This window comes from Triticum dicoccoides, chromosome 2B (genome assembly GCF_002162155.2).
Source record: "Triticum dicoccoides isolate Atlit2015 ecotype Zavitan chromosome 2B, WEW_v2.0, whole genome shotgun sequence".
In the NCBI taxonomy this organism is placed as follows: domain Eukaryota; kingdom Viridiplantae; phylum Streptophyta; class Magnoliopsida; order Poales; family Poaceae; genus Triticum; species Triticum dicoccoides.
This window is the reverse complement of record NC_041383.1, coordinates 13,351,728-13,368,251: the sequence shown is the minus strand read 5'-3', so window position 1 is coordinate 13,368,251 and position 16,524 is coordinate 13,351,728. Positions and strand designations below refer to the sequence as shown.

The 16,524-nt window shown below is 42.2% G+C and overlaps 1 protein-coding gene across 1 annotated transcript; it reads left to right on the top strand.

The window, feature by feature from the left end:
• The first annotated feature begins 10,334 nt into the window (after positions 1-10,334).
• Positions 10,335-12,987, top strand: LOC119366822 (alpha-terpineol synthase, chloroplastic-like). The gene is made up of 7 exons (XM_037632528.1): positions 10,335-10,563; positions 10,671-10,935; positions 11,149-11,500; positions 11,601-11,819; positions 11,916-12,054; positions 12,130-12,384; positions 12,503-12,987. Exons 1-7 carry the CDS (start codon positions 10,387-10,389, stop codon positions 12,803-12,805), a joined length of 1,710 nt encoding a protein of 569 aa, XP_037488425.1. The 5' UTR covers positions 10,335-10,386; the 3' UTR covers positions 12,806-12,987.
• Positions 12,988-16,524: the final 3,537 nt, after the last annotated feature.

Genomic DNA, 16,524 nt, shown 5'->3' with positions numbered 1-16,524 from the left:
AAAGGGTAACTCAGACCTGTGGGTGCTCCTGGTTCAAAGAATTTGGATCCGAAAAAGTGGAAATCGCTTACGTTCTATATCCTCACCAACCTTCAAGAAGTGCGGCCATACATTGAGTAAGTGTTGGTACATTATGTAACATTTACTCACATGTTTCTCTCTTAACTCGGCTCATTTCTCATTGGGCAGTGAATTCATTGCCCAATTCTCGAATAGAGGGGTCGATCGTGATTCACTCGAAGACTATGAGCTTCTTGCTGGTGAAGGAGACGGCAATTATGGTTTCATTTCTTGGTTCAGAGAAAAGGTAAGGTATACTTCTTGGAACACATGAAATTGGTCTTACGTGCAACTAATACACCTATCCTTCCCTCTTAAACTTGTAGGGTACGTCAATATTGGACAAAGAGTTGAAACAAGTTGCTAATGGGTTTGACTATAAGGTTGGTACATTTGATAAATACGACATCAATGGGTATCGCTTCCGCACACATGGGAACGAGGAACGTCGGGGTGTTCTAAAATCAAGAAACACGGGAGTGTCGTCTATTTGCAATGGAGTTGAGTATTATGGAAGACTTGATGAAATATACGAACTGCATTACTTTGGGGCAAATCCTTCGAAAGTCATTTTCTTCAAATGCCATTGGTTTGATCCAGATAAGGTTAGGCGGAGGGATGATATTGGGCAAGTCGAAATTCGACAAGATAGCAAATTAGAATGTGAAGATGTCTATATTGTGGCTCAACAGGCGACACAAGTTTTTTATCTCAAGTACGCATGCCAAAAGAAGTACCTTAAGGGTTGGGATGTCGTGTACAATGTGCCGCCACATGGTAAACATCCTTCCCCCAGTGAAGAGGATTATCAACCTCACATCGACCCTGACACATATGATGGAGAATTCTTCCAAGAAGAACATGGGCCTAGAGGCCGTCTCAACATCCACCCACGCATGGAAGTACACATTGACAGTGAAGAAGAAGAAGTCGAAGAGGAAGAAGAAGAGGTTACGAACGTGGAAGACCTCTCAATGCTTGAATGGTTATGTCTAGGCATTGCCGATGAAGGTGACGATGACGGTCAACATGAGGACAACATGCTTGACGACACGTATGATACTGATGATGAGGCTAGAACTGACCTTGAAGAAGAGACGGATTGTGATCCAGATGATCCCGACTATTTTTAGTCGTAGTGTTGAACTGTAATGTTGATTTTGTACTAGTTGCTTTACCATGACCCAGATGACGATCTCAAACATGTTGTAATGCTGAATTTGTAATATTTTTGAACTTATGCTTATCTATTTGAAGTATAATGTAGTTTTTGTACTATAATTGCCTAGTAATTCTCATTGCGTGTGTTTTTTGAACTTATGCTTATTTATTTGGACTATAATGTATTTGTACTACAATTGCATTGGTAATTCTCATTGCGACAATTGTTTGAACTTATGCTTATTTATTTAAACTATAATCTTGTATTTGTACTAATTGCTTTACTTTTTGTCATAGCAGGTGAGTGAAGCATGGTGGGCCCGCAAAGGAAAAAGCCCTCGCTCCCCCTAGCGAGATCTTTGCTTGGCAATTTTATCGCCGATCCTCCGCCTTCCTCTCATCCTCAGGCTCATCGAGGAAGAGGAAAAGGCCGGGGAAGAGGTGCACGTGGATCAAATGCTAAGAGAAATCCTGTTCGGCCTCCCTCGCCACCACCTGCCGTGGCATCATCTGAGGATGAGAGGGTGGAGGACGAGCCGGTGTCTCACTCCCCCGTGTCTGAGAGGGTGGAGGACGAGCCGGTGTCTCACTCCCACGTGTCTGAGAGGGTGGAGGAAGAGCCGGTGTCTCACTCCCCCGTGTCTGAGAGGGTGGAGGAAGAGCGGTTGTCATCGGAGGCCTCTGACGAGGAGGTCCCGACCTCTGACAAGGAGGCCTCGACCTCTGACGAGGAGCATGCTGGTTTCATCCAAGTTGAGGAGGGTCGGTCCGTGTACCTACGTGGTTCCTCAAGCCTCCCGGAACAAGGGCTTCCTGTGGAGCAGAGGCCATGTATTGCTCCATGTGGATAAACGTAACTAACTTTGGCTTCCCATTTTCTAGCGTCAATGTATGCAACAATTGTTAGTAACTTTGGCTTCTCATTATGTAGCGGTTGGAAGAAAGCTGGAGCTAGCAGGGGAAACTACCGACACGTGAACGGCGTCCTTGGGAGCCTCATTAAGGAGCATTACCCTGGCATGGTTACTTTGCCTGGGGAGGGCAAAGTTTCGGAGCCAGCACAGACCTGGGACCACTACAAAGCCTATGAGGATATTGGGGTAGCCAACAACATCGAGTTTCGCAACAAAGCCGAGCGGGTCTTTGCCGAACTTTGGGTAATCATTAAGTTTCCTTCACACATTGCATCTCTACTACTATAGCACATCAATTTTTGAACATGGACTACCCCTCCACCGTCTTGTAGTAGCAAAACTGCTAGCCGTTGATCTGCAGCACTCGAGAATTCAATATTCCACCCATGAGAAAACTCAGATTTTGATTTTACTTTATTTTTCTTAACAGAATGCTAGCAGACCATAATACTACAGCAGTAGGAAAACTATCTAGAAAATTTAGATTTAGATTTTTACTTTATTTTTCTTAACAGAATGCTAGCAGACTATAATACTACAGCAGTAGGAAAACTATCTATAAAACTTAGATTTAGATTTTACTTTATTTTTCTTAATAGAATGCTAGCAGACTATAATACTACAGCAGTAGGAAAACTATCTAGAAAACTTAGATTTAGATTTTACATTATTTTTCTTAACAGAATGCTAGCAGACTATAGTACTACAGTAGCAAAACTATCTAGAAAAGTTAGATTTAGATTTTACTTTATTTTTCTCAACAGAATGCTAGTAGACTATAATACTACAGTATGTTAAGTTCTCAACAGGACACACAAATGAAATAGATTTTATAAGAAACCTCAGACTTAAAGGTTTGAAAATTACTGCACCAAACTAATTTTCTCTATATTTGCAGGATTTCTATAGATGCGAGGATGGAAAGTTGGAGGAGGCACGAGCGGTTGTCAACGGACATTGCCCGAAGCTTGTGCATAATTTGATGCGTGAGGCGCGCCCTTTAGCCATAAATATATGGCAACTCAACTCTATAAGAGTCTTGATAAGAAAGCCGGTAGGAGACTCCGTCTTGAGAAGGACAAGTACATGCAGGTAAAGCATATTCATGCTTGTTATTTCCTCAACAGGCTGGCACTCAATTTCCTTTTGACGTATATGAGATGCAATTGATCAAGTAGGTTACTCCGAGATGGTGCGTCGATAAGAGGGAGTGTTGGGAGCGGATCGTGGACTATTGGTGTTCCAAAGAGTATAGGGCGAAAAAGAAAGATTATAGAAATTGGCGAGCCGCAATGCTGGATCCACCACATCATCAAGGCAACTTGAATGTTATGGAATTCGGTGAACGTTGGGTATATCTTACTTCCCATATCGATTTGTTCTTCATCAGCTTTTTCTTGTCATACATGTGGTGTGTGAACAAGGAAACTTGTATACCCTAGTCGGTAGCTAGGTGTGGATAGGGATGCATATAATACATATGATAATGATTAAGGTTGCACCCTAAATAGAATATATTTTTAAATAGTTAACATGTAAGATAACATTATATTCAGATTCTACATATTTTTTAATCAAATTCCATACATATAACATGTTAAAATGATGTTAGGGTTTGAAAGATATGGATATTTTTTAAAGCATTTGGTATGTAGTGTGGGTTGATTAACCCAATTATCAAGGGGTTCCTACAAAAGAAAAAATCTGACTTAAAGCTGGCCTGTGGGTTGATTACCAGAAACATCAGGGATTTTTTCGTGAAAGAGAAAATCTGACTTCAAAATCGATTGCGGGTTGATTACCAAAAACATCAGGTGGTTTCTATAAAATAGCATGACGACCACGAATACTTATTTCCTTTATTAGAACTAGCAAAAGAGCATGTGCATTCCAATGGGAGAAAAACAAACAGAATTCCCTAACCCAATAACCATGAGGCAAGGCCCTAATAGGTCCACGTCCTTTCTTTTAACCCTCGCCTACTGTGGCCTCAGTACTTACAATCACAATGCGTTTGAATGCTATCAATTCTAAGGCGTCTCTCTCTCTCTCGGCATAAGATGAGAAAACTGTATTTTTTTCCTGTGAGATTTTGGCGAGACATGCATACATGGTTATAGATGGTTTCTTTCGCCTCCAATTCTGGTTTCACTGAAGTGTTCATTTCCAATCCGAAACGGCACCGGTATGAAGGGGTGTTTTGTAAAATATCATGATGGACCAAGAATACCTATTCTCTTTATTAATAGGTATAGAAGGAACGAATAGGATGGAAATTCGTTTGATGCCAATTTCATATGATCAAAGCTAACAGACAAACACGCCAATAAAAAAAGCGGATGTACTGTGGTTTAAAAAAATAGCAAGGGGTGTTTTGTAAAATATTATGATGGCCCAAGAATACATATTCCCTTTATTAGTAGGTAATGGATAGATAGCCAAAACTTTACCTACGTATCATGAAAATGACTTCCTGAAAAGAAGTTCGAGAAGTTGCTCTTATAGCGATTTTCAAGTATATATATATATATATTCGGGTCAGGAGCTTTTCTTGTGGCAGTTTCGAAAGAAAAATCAAACCTAAACTCCAACAAAATAGCTTAAGAAAATTCCAAGCCTTCAACCTGAAAATCTGGCAAAACAAGTTTGCCCCGTTGTGCCTTTGGCGCAAAAAATCCAATGCCTCCAAAAAAGTGAGGGCAGCTATATGAAATTGTATCCAATCTAAAAACTTGGCCGGTTGGACCGCTGTCATAGTCCTTGATGCCCGACTCAAGCCTGGCTCCGCCCCTCCTGTCGTTTCGCAATCCCTCTGTACCGGTGCATTAGACATCTTAGGTTGTGCTTAACAACCAAGGCGGAAGGGAAAATGGGAGATCTTGACGTTCATTTGCTAACGAATATCATTGCATGTAGAGAAATGAGCATTGCATGTTGTGCTAGATAGTGGTAAGTCATTAAAGGCACACACGCTCCATGATTCCTTTAACTGTGGCAAGAAACAGAGAACTAGGTAGGGTGTTAATGCATCACGCCTAAGCATTTTGGAATTATTTGATTTTCTTAATATGCCTAATACACTGCTACGGAGGGAGTACCATTTTTGTGGCGTCCAGCTCCATCAACGGTAATGCCTTCTTCACCGGATCAATCGGTGAGCTCAGCAAATCCAAAAATGTCCTCAATTGTAGACTCTTAAATACATGCAAATTCATACACGTCCATCATACATGTCAATGTTGCACGTAATAACAAATCTTTGTAGCAAAAATACATAGTTCCTACATCAAATTTATTTGAAGTGCACAAGAGTTGCCGAACGTGTCGTGGTGGCATCGGTCCGGCGATGGCGTCCGCGGTGGCGTGTATGGGAGAGAGGACTGTTGTGCAGGTGCTAGCGGTGCAAAGGCTCAGAACTGCCACGGAGCAAGGATGGAGACGGAGCTGCAAAATGTCTGTCCCGGAGAAGGAAGAAGAGAGGAAAAAGCAAATGAATCCGGTAGGTCGAGGGGGTGAATTTGTGCAATTTATGGTGGAGCAAGCATGTCGGGTCCGACATGGCAGATGTGCCCGGACGTGCGCGGGAATCTATCCATCCTACATTTGGGCTAGATATGATGGGTGTCGGTCAGTCTGGGTGTTTGAGGCTCATTTGAAGCACCCGCCTGGGTTGGTTTTTTCTGACCGGTTACTGGCCGAACCATCTGTCCTGACGTTTGAGACCGGTTTGGGGTGCGTGGTTGTATACGCTCTAACAGTGATCGCTACTCACGGCCAACCTTAGAGCATCTACACTCGGGCGACTCAAACCCACCTCATACGCCTGGGCAGGCCGCCCGGTCACTGTCCGGTCAGGATTTTTAGACCCAGACGTGCCCCTCAAACGGCCCTCAAACGCACAGACTGACCGGCACCCCCATATCCAGCCAAATATGGGGCAGATATGGGGCCGCCCGGGCACGCCCACCATATCGGATCCGGCCCACGTTGGCCACCCGACCCCACATAAATTCCTTCCCATCCACTCATCGGACCAAACCCTAGCCACTTCACTCCCCTCCCTCCAATCCCCTCCGCCACCCAAGCTCGTCTCCGGCTCCTTCCGGCCGTCTCCGGCATGGCGGGCAGCGGATCCAAGTCCTTCAGCTTCAGATTTGTTGACCTCGAGCTCATCCGATGCGGCCCCAAGGAGGAGATGACCGTCCGGTTTGCGCTCAGCCATGTCCGGGAGGAGGCCCGTGCACGGTTGTGCGAGGACTCCATCCGTCGGAAATCCATTGCGTCCGCCCAAATGGCGCATGGATCCGGCACTAGGCCAGCCGTAGCTACCTTGATGGAGGCCGTGCGGTGGCGTCCGAACACGCTGGCGGATACGCAACCCCTCCGTTGGCGCGCTGATATTCGGGACACACCATCGTCCCACGAGGCGCTGGCACGGTGTGCCTGCCATGCAAGGCACCAGGCACGGGAGGCGGCGGCGGACATCGGCGAGACGGAGTCGCACTCTTTCGCGCCCCGTATGGGACATCAGTCCGGGCTACGCAACCGCATCGTGGTAGACGTTGGCGGCTCGTCCACGGACGGATTCGTCATCGATCTGACATCCACCGGCACCGATCGGGTTCCACGCTCCAATGAGGAAGAGTAGGGCATGGGAGACGGCGGCGCCTCGGGTCTCGTGAACCGGCTTGTGTCCATGCCCTACTGTGCCTCGCTGGCGAACGGATCAACACTCAGAGGAGCGCAGTCGGCCGCCGGACTTGGCCAAGGCGGAGCCGGGCGAGCGGGGACCGCAACCGGACGAGCTCCGCTTAAATTAGATTTCACGTTGCATGTAATAATACGGATTTGAGGTTTCTAATTTGAGGTATCCGGATGTGAAATGCATTTTTTAAGGCGTGACCGGCGGACACGCCCGGACGCGCCCGCGGGCATTTGAGGGATCGGATTTGCTAAGTCCGGTTGTAGATGCTCTTAACTTGTCCGCTCGCTAGCTTTGCATATCAGTTATCACTGTCATGTCCACTGTCATGTCCTTCAGAGAAGTGACTATCGAGATTGCCGCCGGACAGTGAAGGGACGGGTCAAAGGCAACAACGATATATTGTACGTGCATGGCGTGCAATCGCTCTGAGTTGAATAGTCGCCGACAGTTAATTGTGTATCATGTGCTAGCTAAGCTGTGGCTCGCCTGTGTGCAAGAGAACGGACAACTCAACGAGTAAACGGCAATCCATGCATAGTACGAGGCTAGCCGACAACGGAAATGGAACGTTCGTTGTTTGTTTGACACGGATGCATGTGAGCCTCAAGTCTAGCCCGAACCATTTGTTTATCACATTCGCTAAACATCAAGCGACTAAAATTTTGGGAACCGCTTGGCGTCGGCGTGCCGGCCGAACATATCGGCCGGTCCAGCGTCAGCCGTTCGATCTACCTAAGACGGAGCTCACAGAACCGCTCGATACCGCTCGTATCAAGCGCGCTCGCGTAGACTGAGTCGTCGTCTTCCTCACCCCTGGGAATCCCCCACACCTAGCGCCCCGGCTGACTCATTGCCGGCTCTCCCTTGCGAATCCCCCGCACCTCCTCCCCTGCTGCCGGCTCATCGTCGTCGCTGCCCACCGGTGATCAAAAACATCCACCCGACATCTTCTATGGCCACCATGGTTCCAGCAATAAAATGCTACGGCCCCAACAAAACTCATCACCAGTTCCTGCAATTTTGTGGGGAGCGACCAATGGCGACCTATGGTTCCAACAAAAATTCGCTACGGCTCCAGCATACCTCACAACCGATTGCAATTTCGCTAGGCGCGGTTCTAGCACAGGTCACCGCCGGATACATCTTCCCCAGCTGTCGGTTGAAGCTTCTTCCATATACAGTTGAAGCTTCCTCTCTCAACGGTTGCAACTTTCTGGTTGCGGAGTGTTCGGGTTGGAGGTTTCTATCTTGTCCGGTTGGAGCTTTTCCTATCTACCGTCGAAGCTTTTCCATTAAACGGTTGTAGCTTTTTCGTTTTTCAGCACCCTCGGGGTGAGAAAAGCTTTCTCTATCATTTGGTTAAAGTTTTTTTTTTCATTTAAGGTTGTAGCATTTTGTGTTACTGGTTGTAGCTTTTCCTCTGTGGGTGTTTGCTAGATGAAGCTTTGTCTATAGCCGGTTGAAGTTGTTGTGACGGCCAACCTTAGCTTGTCCACTCGATAACTGTGCATATCAGTTATCACTGTGATGTCCTTCAGACGAGTCACCATCGAGATTGTTGCCGGACGGTGAAGAGACGAGTCAAGGCAACGACGATACATCGTACGCGTGTACGTACGTGCGAGAGTCCACATATAATGGAACTAATGGAACAGGCCGAGTTAATTGTGTATCATGTGCTAGCTAGCTGTGGCTCGCGTGTGTGCATAGTACGACAATCCATGCATAGTATTGAATTTGAAATATGTCAAACAAGTATTTGAAATATGTTAATCTAGCATTTGAAAAAATGTTAAATTTTTATAGAAACAATGTTGACCTGGTATTAAAAAAAGTTAATTTTGTGTTGTTTAAAAAGTGCTAAGCTTGTATTTGAAAATGTTAATCAAGCATCTGCCAATGTTAAATGTATATAAAAATGTTGATCAAGCACTAAGAACATATTAATCTTGCATTTGATAAAATCTTAATCGAGAACTTGAATAATATTAAATGTGCATAGAAAAATGTTGACCATGTATTAAAAAATGTTAATTTTGTCTTTAAAAGTTGTAGTCAAGCATTTCAAAATGTTTTAAATGTATATAGACCATGTATTAAAAACAATGTTAAACATGTATTTGAAGAATGTCAACTAAGAATTTGAAAAATGTTAAAGAACATGTATAGAAAAAATGTTGACCACGTATTAAAAATGTTAAAATTGTATTTAAAAAATTTTAAATGTGTATTAGAAAAATGGTCTTGACGTCTATGAAAAATCTAGAAGGAAAAAAAATAGAAAACCATGAAAGACGTACAAGAACAAAAGAAACCATATAAAAAAGAACAAAAAAGAAAGAATGGAAAAATAGTAAAAACCTATAAAGAAACAAAGAAAAAGAGATAACTGAAAACCAAGAAATAGACTAAAACCAAAAAAGAAGGAAATGAGAAAGAAAGAAAACCGAGATAAACCATGAAAGAAACAAAGAAAACCCAAAGAAAACAAAAGAAAACAAAAAATGAAATATAGTGATAAAAATAATAGCAATAAGAAATAATAAAACCAAACAAAAAACAAAAGGAAATGAAAAATAGAAAAAAATGGAGAAAACCTATGGCGACCGAACCTGCAGCGCGCGAGCGGCTGCAGCGAACCTACACTGATGGGCCGGCCCATAGGGAAGCACCTTCAGCGAGAGGAGCTTCCACGCTCGACGCAAGAGAAGCTATCATCTCTCTATAAGAGAGATTATAAGCGAGGAATAGCTCTTGTGGCGGTATAGAGGGATGGTCGGAGGAGACGGCTCAGGGAGAGTAGGGTCGCTAGCCTTCTGGGGTACCACCGCAGATTGCAAGGGTAGGTCGATTGGACCAGTTGGATGGGGAAGAACTGTTCATGTTGGCGATTTGATGAGAGACAATTGAAGATGGAGCACGCCGGTCCGTTCCCTACCATGCTTCTTTTATGCGGTCCCTTTATGTATTTTCCACCATGATTTCAATTCCACCATGGTTTGAGAAAATGAGTATTAGTAAGTTCTCAGTGGTTTGTATAGAATTTTGCTAGAAAAACAGAAAGTCTGATTTTAGCCATGGCAAACATACACTTTTCATAATAATTCATATTGGCGCGAGGATGTCAAAATTAGTTTGCAAACATGGTTATATTCTGGCGAAAAATGAAATCCGAAGGACTTGTCATGCTCACCAACTAAACTTGTCATCCTCAACGAACACAAATTTCCATGAAAACGTTAATTTTTTTCATGCCTAAAAATCTAACGTTCGTTGGATATCTGGGTAAAAAAATAGCTTCCAGAAGAAATGTTGGTACAGATAGTCACCACAAGAATATGTGGCTGAAAAGAAATAGTACTAGAAATTCGATATGCGTCATGTCCCACGATTTTCATGCGGGCTGAGTCAGCTATGCTGCTGGGTAGCTCGCCTATAAATTGGCACATACTACTATTCTGGCTACTCTCAAACAGCAAGCAGCAGTAAGTTTATTGGCTACTGCAGCTTAGAAGTGCTAACCAAGCTCTCAAACTAGTGCGCACCATGGCATGGCAATTGCAGCAAACAATGGCCACGATGAGTACATGCTTTCCGACGTCCTCGCCGGCAACGGTGCGCTGTGCCGCGGCGGCTCGGCGGTCTGCCAACTACGCTCCCACCTCCTGGGATTACGACTCCCTCCTCCGGCTCTCGCCCAACAATGGCGGACAGGCAGATAAAGTACATTTATCAGCTGAGCATATCGTATTTTCAACCGGCAAGTAGTACATAAAGTAGATGAATTACTCATGGAAATTTATTCCGTGCATGCATGGATGATGTCACAGGTCGATAAGTTGAAGGCCGGCGTGAGGGAGCGGCTGGTGGCGGCGAGCCGAGGCGACCACCAAGCTGCGAAGCTCGGGCTTGTCGACACGGTGCAACGGCTCGGCATTGCCTACCATTTCGAGGAGGAAATTGCCGGTATCCTCAGCTCCGTCCACCACAAGCCTCACCGGTGCAACTGGGACTGCGACGCCAGTGATGTTGCTTCTGCGGCCTTGAGGTTCAGGTTGCTCAGGGAGAGTGGTTTCCCAGTCCTCTTCCCTCCAGGTACCTCCTGAAATATGAAATATGGAAAACAGACACTTCGACGATGTAAGAAAGGAACCTAAAACTACGGCTAATTTTTTGGAAAATGAACATATCTGCACCAAATGCATGGTCGAGAATCAATCATAGTTTAAACTTTGTCTTGTGTGTATGGCACGGTTTCATATACTTATGTACTTAACTGACATTGTTTCATGGTAGCGATATATATAGAATCTCTGGAAACTCTCAAGCGTGGATCCGACAATGTCCATGGAATCCTCTCACTCTACGAGGCTTCATACCTTGCGTTCGGAGGCGAGGAAACACTGGATGAGGCAAGAACATTTTCCAAGAAAGCTCTCATAATGCTCTTGCCATCCATGGATTACCACTTACGGCGCGGTGTAGTTCGTTCTTTGGACCTTCCGTTGCACCGGAGGTCTCCTAGACTAGAGGCAAGATGGTTCATAGATCACTATGCTAGAGATGAGAGCAATTCCGACCCATTGCTCGTTAGATTTGCAGCAACGGACTTCAACAATGTGCAAAGTATGCATCAGGAAGAACTCGCAAGACTAGCAAGGTAACTGAGCGTGAAGAGATGTGCATTTAAATAAGACCCATAATTAATTCACATAGTTGATGGGTTTTTGAGATATTAAAATTGACCTAATTAATTCTAGGTGGTGGAAGGGGACCGCCCTTAGTGAAAAATTAGGGTTCGCCAGGGATCGTCTCATGGAGTGCTTCCATTACGCAAATGGAATTGTGTGGGAGCCAAACAATGGAGCATGTCGAGAAGTGCTTGCTAAAGTCGCCAATCTAATAGTTCACTTAGATGATGTTTATGATGTGTATGGAACTCTAGATGAACTTGTTCTCTTCACCGACGCCATTGGAAGGTAACTATATGTTTAGCATGTGTAACATATATATGACACTTTCGTTTCACATTAAATGAAGCTTTTCCATTATCTAAAATTAATAAATAATTTCAGATGGGAAGAAAGTCCTAATGAAAGACTCCCCGAATACATGCAAGCACTCTATTCCGTGATGTACAACACATCCGCTGAGGTGGCTGGAAATGTGTTGGAACAACATGGTTGCGATGCTCGTCATGTTCTTCAGAAAGCAGTAAGTTCATATACTGCTCATAGGATATAAATTGTTTTCACAAGGAACCGTAAAAAAATCTGCATGATTTTGCAGTGGCGAGATATGGCGGAGTCTTTCTTGGTGGAGGCAAAGTGGCACCATGGAAACCACAGACCAACATTGCGTGAGTATCTGGACAACGGATCAATTTCATCCTCTGCTCCACTGTTGCTGCAACATGCCTTTCCCCTGCTCCACATGGAAGAAAAGCTTACCCCAATGTCTCTTGCAAAAGTTGGAAGCTACCCTAAATTAGTTGAGTCTGGGTCATTAGTTCTTCGGCTCTGCAACGACTCTGCAACCCACTCTGTAAGCACAATATAGCCGGGTTTTTTTGTCTCGTAATATTTCAATCGCCAAAATTGAATATTGATGTGAGATGTCTTATGATATTTACTTCTATGTTTTGTCAAAATATGTATAACAGGCCGAGCTGGAGCGAGGGGATGCACCATCATCAATAGCTATTCACATGTCAGAAAACAGCTCCAATGAGCAAGAGTCTCGCGAAGCCATGGAAGATCTTACCATGGAAGCTTGGAAGTCGATTAATGAAGATGCATTCAAACACTGCCAATTTCCTAGATCTTTTGCCAAGACTTGCGTGAATTTGGCTCGAATCTCACATTGTGTTTACCAAGGCCGGGATGGTTTTGGTGCGCCGGATGGTCAGAAGAGAAGGCAAATCAGAGAGTTATACTTGGACTCTTTCACTAGTGAGAAACATTAAACGATGGGAGCCCTTAAAAATTAAGTTGCCTCTCCCCAGCTTAAAAAATAAGTCACGCTCTAAGTTTGTTGAGACTTCTAAGTTAGTTATTCATACCTAGTTTAGAAGCCCCAATGAACAAGAGAGGCGTCTTATGAGAAAAACTGGGGAGAGGGTGGGTTATTTTTTAAGCTACCAAAAGAACTGGCCTATTATACAGGCTTAATAATCTGTAGGTACTGATTCTGATTTCTGTTTTGTACTACTAAATTTGTACAACAAATACTGGCTGGCTGATTAACTAGCACCATTTGGTGGTCTTGATTTACAGCGCTAAGTATCGAGTTCAATCTGCTCCATAACAAGATGTGATTGGTTGTTAGCAACTTTCAGTAATCTAAAGTACTTTACACTTATGTAAATTGCTTCAAAAAGAAAGTACCGTGGCCGTAAAAGGCAAGGTGGTGTGTGATGTGTCCTGTATTCATCCTCCTAGTTAATAGGAGTCATTCATTTGACAACACAAAATGCATATGGTGGCTTATGCAGTACGATGTTGTCGCATATGCAGTAGTATGTATCATGTGAGGCGTGAGGCAGGAAAACAACGTGTGTTGCGCTGGTTGCTTACCGTGTGTGGAAGAGAGCACTCCGGCCATTAGATCTGAAAAGATAGACAAGCTATTTTCCGTTGTACGCACTCGCTTCATACGTGGTGTACGTTACAACGAGCGGAGTACCAACCGCTGTTCAAGACGGTGTGTACGCTGTAGGAGCTGGTGGCTACGGAGGTATTTACCCAATATGGATGACAGCATAATCTCCGACTCGGTCCACCGTCTCTTTCGACATACGTATAGTGTCGGTCTATGGACTCTATTGTTGCCGAATTGTCGGTCTTTTATCTTTTTGTTTACCAGACCACTGGTGTTTGGCTGTGTGCATCCTAATTATGCAGAGGCCGAATGATACTCTTAATGCTTTGTATCACTTTGATGCTACATTTTGAGATAATAAAAGCGCTTTTTATCGAAAAAAGCTAGCCCACGAGAATCTTACCTGTTTTGTAAGGTCCAACGCGAGTGTATACTAGTACGATGTTGCTGGTCACGGATGCATGTGCACCTAATTAGTAACATCCTAAATCTTCACAAGTTTGCCTGTTTTGCACGTAAAAGAAAAAAAAAAGACATTTCTAACTCACCAAATGAATTCTGATCAAGCCTAAATTAAACTGCACCCTTGTTCTCCCTCTAAAAAAAACTGCCCGAATTATCTCGACCTTACTCTTATCAATATCAACAATAAATATTGATTGATCATACTGAAATATAAAAACTATCGGCTGAGTTTAGTTTTGGTGTGAAACTTCACAACCAGTCAAGCTCGACCTGACTAATGTGGTAAGCAATCCAAACAATTCAAAAAAAAAAGTACCAAGTACGTTTGGTCCCCATGTACCATATAAAGTTGTGTGGTCTTTGATGTCCCGATGGTTTCATACACTGGCAGCAAATTGAATATTTTCTAGAAAAATGGGAAACCATCATTAAAAACGATGGAAAATATACAATTGAAGAAAATGATATCTTAGGAAACATATAAGACCCTCCACGGTTGGCTATCGGAGAGTAGTATCATGCAACCTCATAAAATGCCAATTGAGCATACGATGCGGCGGTATGCAGCTTTCAGAAAATCAGGAATAACTAGCTTCAAGATTATCTCCTCTATACCACCCCTAATAACTTTGCTTATTTTTCTAAAAATACGGTACAAATGCAGACACTCACAAACACATACATATACTCACCCTATACATGCATGCACACACAACCTACCCCTACGAACACCTCCAAAATAGTGAGCCGGCGTAGATTGAGGAAGTTAGCACAGCGGCTCGCTATCGACGGATACGTCGCCTCGCACTGAAGGAATATTCTGCCTTTATGAAACACCAAAGTGTCAAACGTAGGGTTTGATCCCTAGTGGGCTAGAATTACCACTACCCTTCTAACCATCCAACCACAATTGGCTCCGAATACTGCTCGTCGGTCCTACGGATTTGACTCGCGGGGCCAAAAAACCTGGGAGGAAGGAGTATCATAATACCGTGTGATAATGAATCAGGTGCAAGTCTAAGTTCTAGAAAGTAATAAATGAGATCATCTAAAATACCAACCAATGATATTATTCACCGTGGATATAATATCATATGCATGATAATAACTAATTATACTACCGAAGGCAGCTCTAAATCACAAAATATGTGTGAGGAGAATGAGATGTTATGGAAAAGTTTAGTATTGGAAAGTTCAAAATAAATAATTCATAAGAAAAAATATTAATTATGATTTAACGAATGTTCCTAAATTCTTCTGATACTCCATATTGTCCTAAACTAATTTCTGATTTTCTAGAATTACTTGTCTTCCTAAATATATTACAAAAAATGCATAAAGCATTTGAAAAAAAATGTTAATCAAGTATTTTAAAAATGTTAACTCTATATAGAGAAATTTTTATCATGTACAAGATAAATGTATACATAAAATATTGAACGTGTGTGATAAAGTTGATCACGTATTTAAAAATATGTATCAAGCATTTAAAAAATATTAAACAAGTGTTTGAATAATGTTAATCAAGCATTTGAAAAATGTCAAATTTCTATAGGAACAATGTTGACCATGTATTAAAAAAATTTAACTTTGTGTTGTATTAAAAGATGCTAAACTAGTATTTGAAATGTTAATCAAGCATTTGAAAATGTTAAATGTTAAATGTTAAATGTTGATCATGTACTAAAAACGTATTAATCTTGCATTTGATAAAATGTTAATTAAGAATTTGAGGAATGTTAAATGTGTATAGAAAAAATGTTGAGCATGTATTAAAAAATGTTAATTCTGTCTTTGAAAAATGTAGTCAAGCATTTCAAAATGTTTTAAATGTGTATATAATTTTTTGACCATGTATTCAAAAAAATTGATCTTGTATCTGAAAAATATTAATTAAGAAATTGAAAAATGTTAAAAATATGTATAGAAACAAATGTTGACCATGTATTCAATAATGTTCAACTTGTATTTGAAAAATATTAAATGTGTATTAGAAAAATGGTCTTGATGTATACGAAAAATGTAGAATGAAAATCAAAAGAACAGAGAAAAATGAAAAAACCATGAAAGACGAAAAAGAACAAAAGAAAACAAAGAAAAAAGAAACAAAAAAGAAAGAATGGAAAAACAGTGAAACTATAAATAAACAAATAAAAAATATCATTGAAAACCAAGAAATAAAAAAGAAGCTAGAAAAGAAGGAAAATCAGAAAGAAAGAAAACTGATAAAAACCATGAAAGAAACAAACAAAAGAAAAGAAAAACAAAAAATGAAATATAATAATAAAAAATGATAAAAGAAGAAATAATTAAACCAAATAGAAAACAAAAGAATACTGCAGAAAATCTATAGCGACCGAACCTGCAGCGCGCGAGCTGCGGCAGCAAACCTACACTGATGGGAAGAAAGTCCTAGTGAAATGCTCCCCGAATACATGAAAGCACTCTACTCTGTAAGGTACAGCACATTTGCTAAGGTGGCTGCAAATGTGTTGGAACAACATGCTTGTGACACTCGTTATATTCTTCAGAAAGCGGTAAGTTCATATACACAGTTAACTTCCTTTTTTTCGCGAATATGCTAAGGATGCGTATCTTTCCATTGATAGAAGGAGAGTG

Excerpts from the sequence above, each read along its gene's own strand:
- LOC119366822 (XM_037632528.1), top strand. The coding sequence starts at position 10,387 with ATGGCATGGCAATTGCAGCAAACAATGGCCACGATGAGTACATGCTTT. Across the intron at positions 11,501-11,600 it reads GAACTCGCAAGACTAGCAAG|GTGGTGGAAGGGGACCGCCC; the intron begins GTAACTGAGCGT and ends AATTAATTCTAG. Across the intron at positions 12,055-12,129 it reads GTCATGTTCTTCAGAAAGCA|TGGCGAGATATGGCGGAGTC; the intron begins GTAAGTTCATAT and ends ATGATTTTGCAG.